Below are 13,159 nucleotides of genomic sequence, written 5' to 3' on the forward strand. Positions count from 1 at the left end.
GAGGAAGCTTTCAGCTGGCGGGCTGCCTCCAAAGGGTCTCCCAAAGGTTACAGGAGAACCAGCCTGTGAACCTGTAGGCTTGAATTTGCCTATGCTGGCATCCTTACCTCGCCGGGAAACCTCCGGTGGCATCTCAAAACAGAAGGCGATCGGAAAACATTTTTCTAAGGGAACTTCGCCACTTCTCCTAGTCACAGTTTCAAGCTGTGGTTGAAAGCAAGTCCTTTTTGAGCCTTTTTACAGGAGGAAACTAAGGGAAGGCTGGCATTGCCGGATCTCTTGGGAACGAGGAAGCTGTACGTTATTTCCTGGTCAGCAGGACTGTTGATCCCGGGCTCCTGTGGTTGCCTGTCCTTTGTCGCCTGGCCCCTTCTTTCCTTTCTATCTCCTGACACAGCCGGGGGGCGCAGGCGGGGAGTTTGTTGCGCTGGGAGTAGTTTGAGGTAGCAGGGCTTGCTGCCGCTTCGACAGTGGTTCTGTCTTTGTTGTTTCCTAAGTGAGGATATCACTTTGGGTGTCCTCCCTACCTGAATTAATTCATGACACTTGTAGGTATTTGGTTGTCGCTGGAACTCTTATGGTCTCCAAGCTTTTTTTTTTTTGGATGGATTTTAAAAAAGGTGGTTGGGAGGAAGAAGCTAACAGGCAGCATGGTTGTAGGGTTTCCATGAGAAACTAAGGAGCACGCAAAAATGTTAATTGTTGCATTCAAATATGTGCAGTAAAATATTTATTTCTATTTAGATGGACGTCTTTGAAACTTTGCATTAATATGAAGGTCCTGTGCAGGAAGTCTCTCCTCCAGCCCCTCAAATCACTTCTCATCTCTTGTTGCAGGCACTTTAAAAAATATTCTGAATTCCTCTCTGTTCTACCAAAGAGAATATTATACACAGCTTTATAATATTTGAGATAATATTAATGACACTCAAATAGGATTAAAACTTGGAATACGTTGATTTTCTGCACAGATAGTATTTGTTACTTCTTGTCCAAATTGCTTCTATTGCCAAGGGAAAAGTAGATCGTGACTTATTTTTATAAATACACAAGGTTGGTTATAAAGGAGTAACTTTGTTTTATGGGAGTGTGTTATTGTAGATTTCTTACTTTGTACATCTGCTTAATTTCTAGGTGCTAAAAGTAGGTAACCATCCATACCAAATACCTGGAACTTTGAAAATTTTACTGTCCTAACGCTGCATAACGTAATATTGTTATGCTAATGCTGCATCAGTGAATAAATTGGAATACAGTTTACAAGATGCCAGCTGTTGAAGATCTGCACAGTGACCAAAACTTCATTCCACAATGGATGTCTGATAGTTCCCGTGCTGGAGTCTTATTAGATCCTAGTTTTACCGGTTTAAAAATCAACAAAGGAAATTTGTTGCCTGGACCTGAAAACATCATGGCTTTCCCTGTCAGAGCGTTGTGTCCTTCAGACAGCTGTTCTGTGAGTGACGACTCCTTGTGTGAAGAGTCTGGCAGCCCTTGTGCGCCTCGGCAGTGTGCCACGGAAACTTCTTTTCCAGCAGCAGCATGTAACACAGAAACCTCTAAAGCAGGCTTTGTCCGTGGTGAGGTGGAGGGTCAGACTAAATCCGATCACAGTGATCCACTCTTACAGAAACTTGAACAGGTAAAAGTCCTAGAACTCCTTGGTGTACATCTGTTAAGATTTATTTTGTTCCAGCATGTGATTTGTTGTACTTGAAGCAAACTCTTTGCAAGGTATAGAGCACAGCAAGCTTAAAGAGCAAGTCCTAAGTCACGCTTAGGCGTGCATAAAGGTTGGTGTCTTCCTCATGATGTGCAGTTATTGTCCCTAATTTCTGTTATTTGTAGCTGGCACAGGTTGCAGTTTAAAGTAAAATTCATTCAGTGGCAGTGTACTTGCTCTCAAAATCTTTTTATCTGTAATGGTGACTACAGTTTTACAGGGTTCCATTGTTTCTTCACTTGAAGCTATGGCAATGGGGTGCTGGTGGTTATTTCACCATAGATACTTGCAACACGGTGAAGTTATATGTTCTTGTATCTATGGCAACATCTTATGTAAGTTCCTGAAGTAGGTGTGTGCATCTATATACAGGGTTCTGCTTAGATGAAGAGAGACATTAGTGTTGACTGAGATGAATCATCCAAGACACTGGGACAAAGAAGCCTGGAATTACAATGCTTTGATGTTACTAATTGTTTTTTCCAATGCAAGTATATCATTTAATCCACTGTAACCTATACGTTTTCTCACAGCTCTTCCTGATTACTAGATATAACTTGCATTAGCTGAAAGTGCTCGGCAGTACTTTAATGGATATTGTTCTTAATCCTTAAGAACTCACTCAGCTCCTTGTCTACTCTACTGGCAGCTGCCTCAGCACAAATCTAAGTGAAGAGAGGCTGGGGGTGTGTGTGGTTCTAGAGTAAAACTGCACAACATACCTGGTACTAGAAAAGTTTTCTGCTGTATTTTACATGATAGTAGAATATTTATTCACCTTTTCAGTATTGTCATCAGTATCAAATAGTGGCTAAATGACAGATATTAGCTGGTTTAATGGTAGCTTAAGAGGAATTATTAAGTCTACTGTCTTAAAGTTACTGGCACTCTATTACAAAAAAAATCTGATGCTTGTAGTGGTGAATGTGGATTTGGATGTATAAGTTTTTTTTCAGTTTGATTTTTCTGAGGATATTATCACAACAGGTGGAAGTATTGGTTTCTTTAATAAATTAAAGGGGTTGAGACTTGGGTGATCTTTAGATCTTGATCATTAGTGCCTTCTGTTTTCTCTGGAATTTTAAGAGGCTACAAGGGAAATTCAAGGGAACTTTTTCTTGCCTGTCGGATGACAGATGTGGTCCAATTGTTGAAGGATTTCATGAGGCCTCCTCTCTTTCCTTTGGAGGCACTGGAACTAGCACATGCGTATGTGTTGGAGAGGCAGAGATGGTCACGGAGGCCCACCACCCATTGCTGGGGCTGGGTAGTGTACAGAATGCCCTGCCCTTGTATGGCTCTTGGGGCAGAGCCAGAGACTCCTGCCACACAAGAAAATGAAGACTGGATTACTGAATTTAATTTTTTTACTTTTTCAGGCAGCTTCATGGATCTTAATGTTCTCCAGTGTTCTCTTTTCTTCTGTGGTCCTTTGTATTAGTAATGTTCACTGTAACTAAGGTCTTGGAGAGAAGGGAGCGGAGGGGCGAACCCAAACCAACCCACTTTTCCAGAAGCTTTAATTATTATGAAGTAATTCACATTTTAATAAAAGCACAACATAGTAGAAGTTCCTGTTAAAAGAGCAGAATTTGAATATTTTTCCCGTGCTGTAGAAATAAGTATAGTGATTCTTTGCAGATTGGTCAATTAAAGACTAGTAGAACTGTTAACTGGGCAAACTGGAAATACCATGTGTGTTCATAGGTGGGCAAACTGGAAATACCATGTGTGTTCATAGGTGGGAAAATTCTTAATTTCCTTCACATTACACTTACCTAATGGAACAGCTTTAAAACAACAAATACCCTTTGTCTTGGTGACATTTACCCTGTGGTACATTCTCAGTAAACCTAGCCTCTAATACCTTTTTTTTTTTTTTTTTTTTTTTGTCTGAAAAGCTGAAGGAATTGCAACAACAGAAACAGGAACAGCTAAAGAAACAACAGATGGAGCAACTTCAAAGGCTGATGGAAGAGCAACAGAAGCTACTTAGCATGGTGTCTGGCCAGACAGCAGTTCTTGGTAAGTTGAGAAAGCAAGCAGGTGACATACTTCGAGTAAATGAAAAAATTTAATCTCATTTCCCAGTTAAAATCTGAAAGTGTGTTCAGTATTTTTCACCTGAAGATTACTTGATTAGTCTAAGATACATGCTGTGATGCTTCAGGGCCTGAAAGTTGGGTGCCACTGTGGAAGGAATACTGTCCTGTTTTTATAAAATGCCAACTACAGCTCAGCGTGTTACGATGAGAGCCTTTGTTTCAAAGAACATATTTAAAATATGAAAGACACTTTAAAACCAACAGTTGCTTTTCTTTCTGATTAACTGTTTCTCACAGTACTTTGGATTGCTTTAAGTTGTCAGTATGTCCAAATGAAATCATCTCTCTTTGTTTGTGCTCATGCAGCTCAAAGTTGTTCAGGCAGTGAACTGAACTAATGAGAGAGCTGATCTGTATTTAAAATCAAACACTTGTAACCTGTATCAGTTCTCCACCCTGGTTTGCTCTGTGCAAATGGAGGGCACACTGCTGGGCTGGAAAGAGCTTTTAGAGTTGAGCAGGAATGGTTTCAGCTGTTGGCAGTAGCAGTCCAACCTGACTTAAATGATTATCTTTCTTTCACTCTGCCTACCTGAGAGAGTGAATTTTGGGCTTAACCTTAGGAGAACAAAATCTGGATTGTCTAATCACTTATTCTTCATCAATAACATAATGATGGAGGCTGGGTGACCAGTCTTGCCCTTCAGTGCAACTTCTTTTCCCCTGTGGAACAGTGATGTTGTAATACAATCACAATGACATAGTCATTCTTTTTTCTTTTGATTTCAAGGCTATACTCCAGTGGCTGAAAGTCAAAAGTTAAGACCTGGGCATTCTGCAGGCTTAACAACTTTACACCAATTGCCATCTTCTGAGTATCAAAATACTTTTGAAGACAGAACTTATGCTTCGGTTGTTTCTCCCCATACACAAGACAGCGACTTTTTGCAAAAGTTAAACAACAAGGAATGCAGCTCATCTTTGAAGAACAGCCTTTCAGGAGTGCCAGCCTGTGAGAAACAAGGTCTGGATGTGCCTCTGAAAATGCAGGGTTGTTTGAAAAATGAGGAAGACCAATACGTTACTGGTGAGTAATTTATAGAAAGATAAAATGATGTGTGGTGGGGTTTTCTTATCCCCTTGTAGTTACTGAGTGTAACATTCTACTAATTGTGAAGATATTATACAGGTGTTGGTTTACTGGATTTGTTGGTTGGTTTACTGGATTTGTTGGTTGGTTTACTGACAGTTTTCAGACTTCGGAGTGTTCCTGTTGAAGCCCACATGAGTTTTGTTAAAAGCTGCTTGAGACAAAAATCAGGTTCTTCTGTTTGTATGAAATGCTTGTCTATTTTAGGAAAAAAAAAAAAATCATTACTGCTAAAGCATATATATGATAAAGACTGGGAAAATAGCAAATAGTGACAGATTTTGGATAGCTGAATTGTTTGGACTGAACTGTACCCATGTTTTCATGTGGCAAATGGAAAATAACAGTCTATCCAGGGGTACAGAATGTCTTCAGACCAGCTCTGTTGTAAAGATTAGTAACTGAACTGGAGTTAGGAATCCAGATGGGTTGACGAGGTCACACCACACGTCTAAAAATTATTTGTAGATCAGAAGCAATAGACTGGTTTTTTTTTTATCTTTCCTCCTCTTGGTTTTACCATTGGCACCAGCATGGCTGCTTAGCTGCTATGACTGGAATAGTGGTTTTGGTATGAATCTAGCAATTTAATCAAGTTAAACCTCACTAACCTGTAGAGGTTTTGAGGAAAAGATATTACATTTCACCATGCTTTATACCAGCTTTAATACTTTTAATCAGAGGGCTTGGTCTAAGAGGATGTGAAAGGATAAACATATCTTAATTTAACAAGCTTCTGTTTCCCATGTATATATTATAAGGGAGCTCTTCCATACAGCAGCCATCCAAATTTGTTCAGTTATTTTTGAGCCATAAATTAACAATTGCAAAGAAGACGAACAATTGGAATCTGTGAAAAATTGTTAATGCATAATTTGCTTTACTTTAAAAAGAAAGCTGAAATTGAAATAAGAATTAGTTTGGAGAAATTTAATCCAGCCTACATTACCATGAAGCTCCTTTCTGGTTTTAATCTGACATGGAGGCCACTTAGATGTAAGCTGAAAATTGATTTGTTGTTGGGGAGGGAAAAAAAACCCTTCTGTTAATTTCATAGGAAAAACCATGTGGTGTCCAGAGCGACAGATGGAAATGATAATGGAGAGTGAAGATGATCACGTTGATCCTTTATGTGTGGAAAGTGCAGATCTTGCTGAAAATTTTAGCAGAGGAAAACATTCATGGACTAATTCAGAGGAAAGGTAACTCAGACTGTTATTATGCAGCTTTTGACAAATAACACAGTTTAGCTGAATTCTGCTCCCTGACTGAAAGAGTCTGATATTCTCAATTTGTGTGGCTTTCTCAACCAAGGATTCCGTTTTGTTAGGTACTATGGAGACCTGTAGTAAGAGACACTGTGGCTTGAAATTGCATATGCTGTGAAAGGTGAGATATTGTCTTTTGGCTGAAGAGGTGTGTGTAACCTGGGGTAAGGATAGTTTAGAAAAACATTTTAATATAGCTTAGTATAGAAGCAGTAATTATTACTGTTCCTAATTTGATTTGTTACAACCTCCTATCCACTGTTATGTGGTGAAAGCAGTACTGTGAAGGATAAGGGTGAGATTCTGAGTTTTTAGTGTAAACAAACATAACTCTGGGTAATGAAGGTCTGTAAATGGCTAAGAAGTAATAATAGTGCTTGTGGCAGAAGCCTTCTCATGTTTGGTAAAATCATGTTTACGGAGTTGACAGAGTGAATATAGTGGTTGGCATTGTTTTTAAAGTTCTGCCTTGTCTGCTGGGCCATCACAAAACGAAGAAATACTTGTTCCGTGCTGTGGTGGGTTGAGCCCAGCCAGCAACTAAGCACTTACCCAGCTGCTTGCTTGCTCTGTCCCCCAGAGCAGAGTGGGAGAGGGTGTCAGAGGACCAAACTCTGAACACTTGTGGGTTGAGATAAAAACAAGTTTAAGTGAAGGAAAGAGGAGATACCCCAAATAGTGTGAAGGCCATCACATGCCACCTCCCACAAACAGACCAATGCCCACTAAGTCTCTGAGCAACAGGTACTTTTGGAAGACCAAGCCCCAGGTTTTACTGCTGATCGTGCTGTTCTGTGGCAAGGAATGTTCCTTTGGTCAGTTCAGGTCAGCTGTACTGGCTGTGTCCCCTCTCAGGGTCTTGTTCACTCTCAGCCTGCTTGCTGGGGCAGGGAGCAGCAGGAGAAAACAAAGCAAACCTTCATGCTGTGCGAGCAGTGGTCGGTAACAGCTAAAACATGGGTGGGTTACCAGCGCTGCTGTACCCGCAAATCCGAGGCGTGGCACCGGGAGGGCTGCTGTGAAGGGAGCTGGCTCCACCCCAGCCAGGCCCAGAGTGCCTGCGAGGGAGCTGCAGTATCAAAGGGGCAGATGAGGAACAGGATCTCAGTAGCACTCCTGAGTGGGAAGGTGATGCTCTAGAAGTTTGCAGCATGACTAAAATAGGAGTGAAAGCTTGGTGCCCTGAGCAGAAGAAAGGGTCGCAGAGGAAAATCAGTAGAAGAAGAAACAGTAAACCCTGCATGCAGTGTCTTTTAACTATAGCAAGGATTTGATAAACCATTTCTCAAAAGATAAACAACTTGTATTTTAATGCACATCTCAGATTAACACTGAATGACCAAAGTACCTCATAATTTGTCATCTTTTATGTAATTACACCTTAGGTCTTTAAATAGTAGTGATGCTAAACATCTAGAAATACAAGACTTGTGTTTGTGTGGTTTTTTTTTTTTTTAATTTTATTTTTTTAATTACACCAGACCTATTAAAGCTGCAATTCAGGAGAAGAAACAGACATTTGAAGAATTCCTGGAAGAACAGATACAACTAGAAGAGCAGCGCCTGGAGCAAAACCAGAAGTTACAGGTTATTTATTTTAAATTTTTCTTCTTTATCTATTGTACCAAGATGGAATAAGTGCTTTAAAAATGTACAAGGAAGATTCACGTGTTAAAAGCTAACACCTAGTGCAGTATTCACAGTCTTAAAAAGAAAATAGTAAGCCCCAAATATTTAACTTAAGATGTCTTTAAAAATCCAGTAGAAATGTACTGTACAAATTCTTACTCACCTGTGGGGTTTATTTGAAGACATCTTCAAACTGTGTAAGGGGCTTTTTAACATTGTGCATTTTACTTTTTTTTACCCCTTTTCAGGAGACAAATGGATCAACCATTCAAAAACCAGTGATCAAACGACCCTTCCTGAAAAGAGGAGAAGGCTTAACAAGGTTCACTAACACCAAATCTAAAATGACAAAACTTGGAGAAAACACCCCGAAAGTTCAACAAAGGGCTTCAGATAACAGAAATGTTATTAAAGCAGACAGATCACAAAACCAGAAGAGAACTATGCCTCCTGGCAATGAACAGGCTTCTGAAAACACTTTTGGATCATGTGTGAAGTATAACCACCCGGGCAAAGCGAAACATGGTCCTGTTCAGAAGACTCTGGTCCTCAGGAACCACAATGGAAGAAATACCTTGCCATCAGAAACAAGAATGCAACCAGGAAAAAATCATGATGGACAGAGGAAAGATACTTTCTCATCAGAAATTAAAACCAATATAGAAAATAAAGAGAACGCAGTAGAATTTGCTAAATCTAACACTGGCAAAATCAGAAACAAATTACCTGGCACAGAAAAGCCTCAGCCATCTCGTGAGCTGGTCAGTGCCTTTTCTAATTCCAAATGTGCTGTAGATCATCCTGTAAGAGATTCAGAACTTTCTTTTGAAGTTTCATTTCAGAGTAAGCTGCAAAACTGGGAAAAAGAAAAGGAAAAAGAGAATCTTGAATTAGATGAATTTTTGTTTCTAGAACAAGCTGCAGATGAAATATCTTTCTCAAGTAATTCGTCATTTGTGCAAAGGATCTTAGATCAAGATCAGCAAACTTTGAAAGGCCGTAGAATGTCTTCTACCCCTATCAAGACAAAACAGCAACAAATAAAGGTGCTGGCTGTTGAGCTTATAAATAAGAAAAACAAAATGGAAGACTGTGTGACACAGGGAAGTGTACATGATGGAACAGTTAAGCATGCAGCCTCAAAATTAGGAACAGCTTTTAGAATGAAGGATCCACTGAATAAAATGGACAGTGAAATACTTTCAGCTTCTTCCATGAGAGCAGCTCCTGCTTTAAAAAGTAATCAATGGCTTGTAAATGAAAGTAAGGGTGAGGGCAATGGTGATACTACCACAGATTCTGAGAGTGAATTTGAGACCACATTAAAGTGTGAAAATGAAGATGCTAAGACATCTTCTGGGAGCCACAGAGAAAGCGACGATCCAGAGTTTTTTGATTATGGAGGACCTGTTACAGACTTCAGCAAAGAAAGCAAAAATGGAGATGCTGACCTTGGCTTTTCAGACACAGATTGCAGTGCACTGTCAAAGCAAAAGATTGGAAAAGCTTCAGACCATCAGAGAAGCATATCTTGTATAAGTAGGAGTAAGTTTGAGTTTGATGATGAAAGAACATGGAGTGATCTTGATGACGGTGATTTACCTGAAAAATATACTAAAATACCTTTACAGACAGACTTTCCCAGTGAGAATGATACAGCTCTCCCAGATAAAGCAATAAAGAGAAAAGTTTCCTCAAAGAGGGGAGATGATATGTTCAAGGAGCCTGCAGTGGACAGTGATTCCAGTGGACCTCCTGTATCCAACCTGATGATGAAACTGTTTCCCTCTCTGAAACCGAAGCAGCAGGCAGGCTGTCACCTGGAGCGTGAGGGCAAACCACCTGTGGAACAGGAGCCAGGAGGTGAGAGCACAGCGGGTGGTAGGAAGTGTGGAAGAAGACATTTATTACAAGTCTTACCTTCTAACACTTAAGCTGCAACCTGACATTACACTGAAGGGGTTAAGTGGAGACTTCTGCTGCAGGGAATGAATGTTGTCTTTCATCTCCTCACCTGGTATCCTGTCTGACATCAGATCCAACATTTATGCAGCCTGCAGAATGAGCATGATCAGTGAAAACTTCTCTTTTGTAATAATTTTTTTCCTGGAGAGTAGCTTTCTGTCAGAGCAGCTCATTTAACTAGCTTTGATCTGGAGCTGCTTGATCACCTTTTTCAAATCGAGGAAAGTAACAAAGGCATTTTGAAAATTAAGTGGTAGCTCCCTTTCCACTACAGTGTGCCTTTCCACCCCAGCAGGGTAATGCTGTGTGCTGTTGGGTTAGCTTGTTCCTCTTAGGAAAACAAGGAGGTGACAGCCCTGTCTGTATTCTCCTACAGTCATACAGTGTCTAGAGAATTCATGAGGGGTATGGGAAACGTGGGTTCATTTTTCTGCTTTGCCCAAGTTGATTTCAACCATATGGTTATAGCCTGGGGGAGGACTGTCCCTGAAAGCTTCTGTTGAGGCCGTTGTGTTTGTGTGAGGTCATTAATGCAGTTGTTGAGTGAAGGCATGATGGCATAGCCTAGGGCATTTGAACCTTCTCTGTAAGGTGGTGAGATCTTGATTTCAAACTCTGCTCCAATTAATGTTTAGTATTTTCTTCAGTTTTTAGGAGTTCATATGAAGGCTGCTACTTTGGATGCTTGTTTTGTAGAGAATTGATTTTGTAGGGTTGTCTAAAGATGCCTGCTAGATATTTGCAGGAAGAGAGGGGTAGGTTTTTTTTACTCAATCTCAGAGCATTTAAGGTTGAATGAGGCAACTACCACCCTGTAGCATCAGTATTTAGGCTCTTCTGTTGCATGCTCAGAAGCAGACTCTTAAAACCTTGGGAAATTTAAGCCGTGACTGAACAGGAAACTGGGATGGAATAAGAGCCCATAAATCTATTATTTGTCTCTGTAAAAGCTCTCACATTGGTGATGGGTGTGAGCAGACTTTGTTGTGAGTAAAACTTGGAGAAACTTAAAACCGTAAGCTTTCCTGTTTGATGCTTGGCCTTTGTACCTTCATTTAATTTCCCTCCCTTGATGTAAAGCCCTTCACATTCCAATTCCTAATATATATCTAGTTCTACAAACAAGGTACTCAATATTTGAGGTATTTGAGTGAATAATGCTTTAAAATGTCACTTCTGTTTTATTTGAATAGTAGAAATTTTTCGCACTACTATGACTATCTCCAAAATAGTTTCCCTTGGTTTATTTTTTAAAATATTTTTTTAAACTGGTGTGTGATAATAGTTTACTTCAGTCTTATGGCTGCCACTGAAACAGCTTGGCCCTGGCTGCTCTTTGCCAGGAAACACTGCTCCATCCCAGGTACTGAGAGAGAGACTGGCTGAACTGGAAGCTGAAATAGAGAGATTCAGAGCTGAAAACACGACTCTGACTAAACTCCGTGAAGAAAGAGAGCGTGCCCTGGCGAGTGTCAGGTAATTTTTAATGGAAACATTTTGGGGCACTCACTTACATACTATGTTCTGGACTATCATAATGTCCAGTTGCCAACAGCACAGGTAACTAATTGCTGTGTTTCAGTTGCAGTGGAGACAGAGGGCAAGAAACTGGTTGCTGCTCTGTGTATATATTAAACTGTAATCGTTACTCACATTATAATATTAAGAACCCCTGGTAGTTTAATGTGATATCCTTAAAGGCTATACTTTGGAGGATTTGTATACTTTTATTCTGAATGACAATGCAGTCCTAAACTGGTCTGTGCAGAACTGATCTTCACCCTAACAGGGCTGATGCCCTTCCTTTGGATTGGAAGTTTCTGTGTACAAACTGAGAGTATTTTCATTTGAACTGGGCACTTATAAGTGACACGTAGAGCAGAATAATTATCTCTAGAAACTTAAGTGTGGCACACCTATTCCTACTAAAGCCATTTTTGGTTTATATGGAAGCAGCATAGTGTTGCTGGCTAATGTTTAATTTGTGACCTCCTGCTGTTAGCAGATTCTTTTCCTGGCTCTTTTGGGGGAATGGTGTTCTACTGCTTTCAAGAATGCTGGAGGATTTTAGCCAAATCTTTGTTAAATTCAGGATATCTTTCGTTACTAGAAGATACAAAAATAGTAATTGTTGGACTTCAAACATTAACTGTGTGACAATTCTTGCTCCTTAAAAAAGTAAAACCATTTATAGGTTAATCTTCCTGGGGATAACAGATGCTGGATTGGAATCAGTGACCACAAAATTCAGAGTCATCATTTTCGTCCTTAAAATCCAGATTTGCAGTAGTTTTGAAATAAAATAACTCTTTTTTCATAATTATAGGAAAGAAATTGCAGACTTTCAACAGCAGAAAGCCCAAGAACTGGCTGAAATAGAAGAATATAAAAAAAAGGAAATGAAAAAACTGCAGAAGGAACGTAAAGTTTTTGAAAAATATACCGCAGAAGCTAGAGCAATTCCAGATAAAAAAGAACGTGATGAAATTCAGGTATAAAAATATATTATTCTAGTTCACACAGGAACACGTAAGTTCATTTAGAGGCAGTCGAGTACAGAACTCCAACTTACCTGAAAGGCTCCAAGTGGTTTCCAGATGGGAATTGTTAGCAGACATGGCCTAACTGAGGAAGGTCCTACAGTCTTAACAATGTTGTTTGGCTTTAAGGCAGAAACCCCTGATGAGCAAATCTTTTTGTCATGTTCCCTTACTGAAAACTGCCCACAACTATGGTAGAATGATCTTCAATTTTGATACAAAATTAATGTAGTTAATATCAAGTTGTAAATTTTTATTCACGGTAGTGAATCAAAATGCAAACTAGAACTGTACTTGAGTTTTATTCTGTCTGAACTGTTTTAACTTTGAAAATTGTAGATTACTACATTTACTGTATGTTTTATTATTACTTGCAGTTCTTTAGGTGTCACATTTAGGAACCAAGATCTGTTTGCTCCTTCATTGTCAAGATGTATGGTACATGAGATGTACAGACAAGTCATATTAAACATCATGTGTAGACTTCCCTCCTCCTTCCCAGCAGGTTTTTCTTACTTCAGCAGATTGAAGTGCCATTGTGAATCTGCCCAGGCAGTTTAAACGTGTGTTTTAGGTGACTGTGTCCTCCCTATTTCCCCATGCCACGATTTCTGAAGGGCCCTCTCAAGGGCAGCCTTGAAGATTTCATGCCTCTGTCTCAAGTGTGTTTGTACTGGCCAATCTGTGGTGTGTAGAAGATGCCAAGAGGGCAAGACGACCTTTCCTGTGATTGAAGTAGAGCTTATGAAGTTGATAGTTTATAGTAAATAATACCTCTCAAGGAGGAAAACAACTCCTATCTTTTACCCTCAGCCCCATTAAGCTGATTTTTTTTTTTT

At 39.8% G+C, this 13,159-nt stretch overlaps 1 protein-coding gene across 1 annotated transcript; it reads left to right on the forward strand.

Moving 5' to 3' along the window:
- Window positions 1-1,264: 1,264 nt before the first annotated feature.
- LOC103769945 (centromere protein J-like) lies at window positions 1,265-12,272 on the forward strand (the record flags this gene model as incomplete). The annotated part of the gene is made up of 8 exons (XM_008937192.1): window positions 1,265-1,642; window positions 3,625-3,748; window positions 4,559-4,792; window positions 5,976-6,120; window positions 7,668-7,773; window positions 8,064-9,678; window positions 11,124-11,256; window positions 12,107-12,272. Coding segments are annotated over exons 1-8 (2,901 nt in total), but the record flags the coding sequence as incomplete, so codon positions are not given.
- Between the last annotated feature and the right edge of the window lie 887 nt (window positions 12,273-13,159).

This window comes from Merops nubicus, unplaced genomic scaffold, assembly GCF_000691845.1.
Source record: "Merops nubicus isolate BGI_N331 unplaced genomic scaffold, ASM69184v1 scaffold34683, whole genome shotgun sequence".
NCBI classification, from domain to species: domain Eukaryota; kingdom Metazoa; phylum Chordata; class Aves; order Coraciiformes; family Meropidae; genus Merops; species Merops nubicus.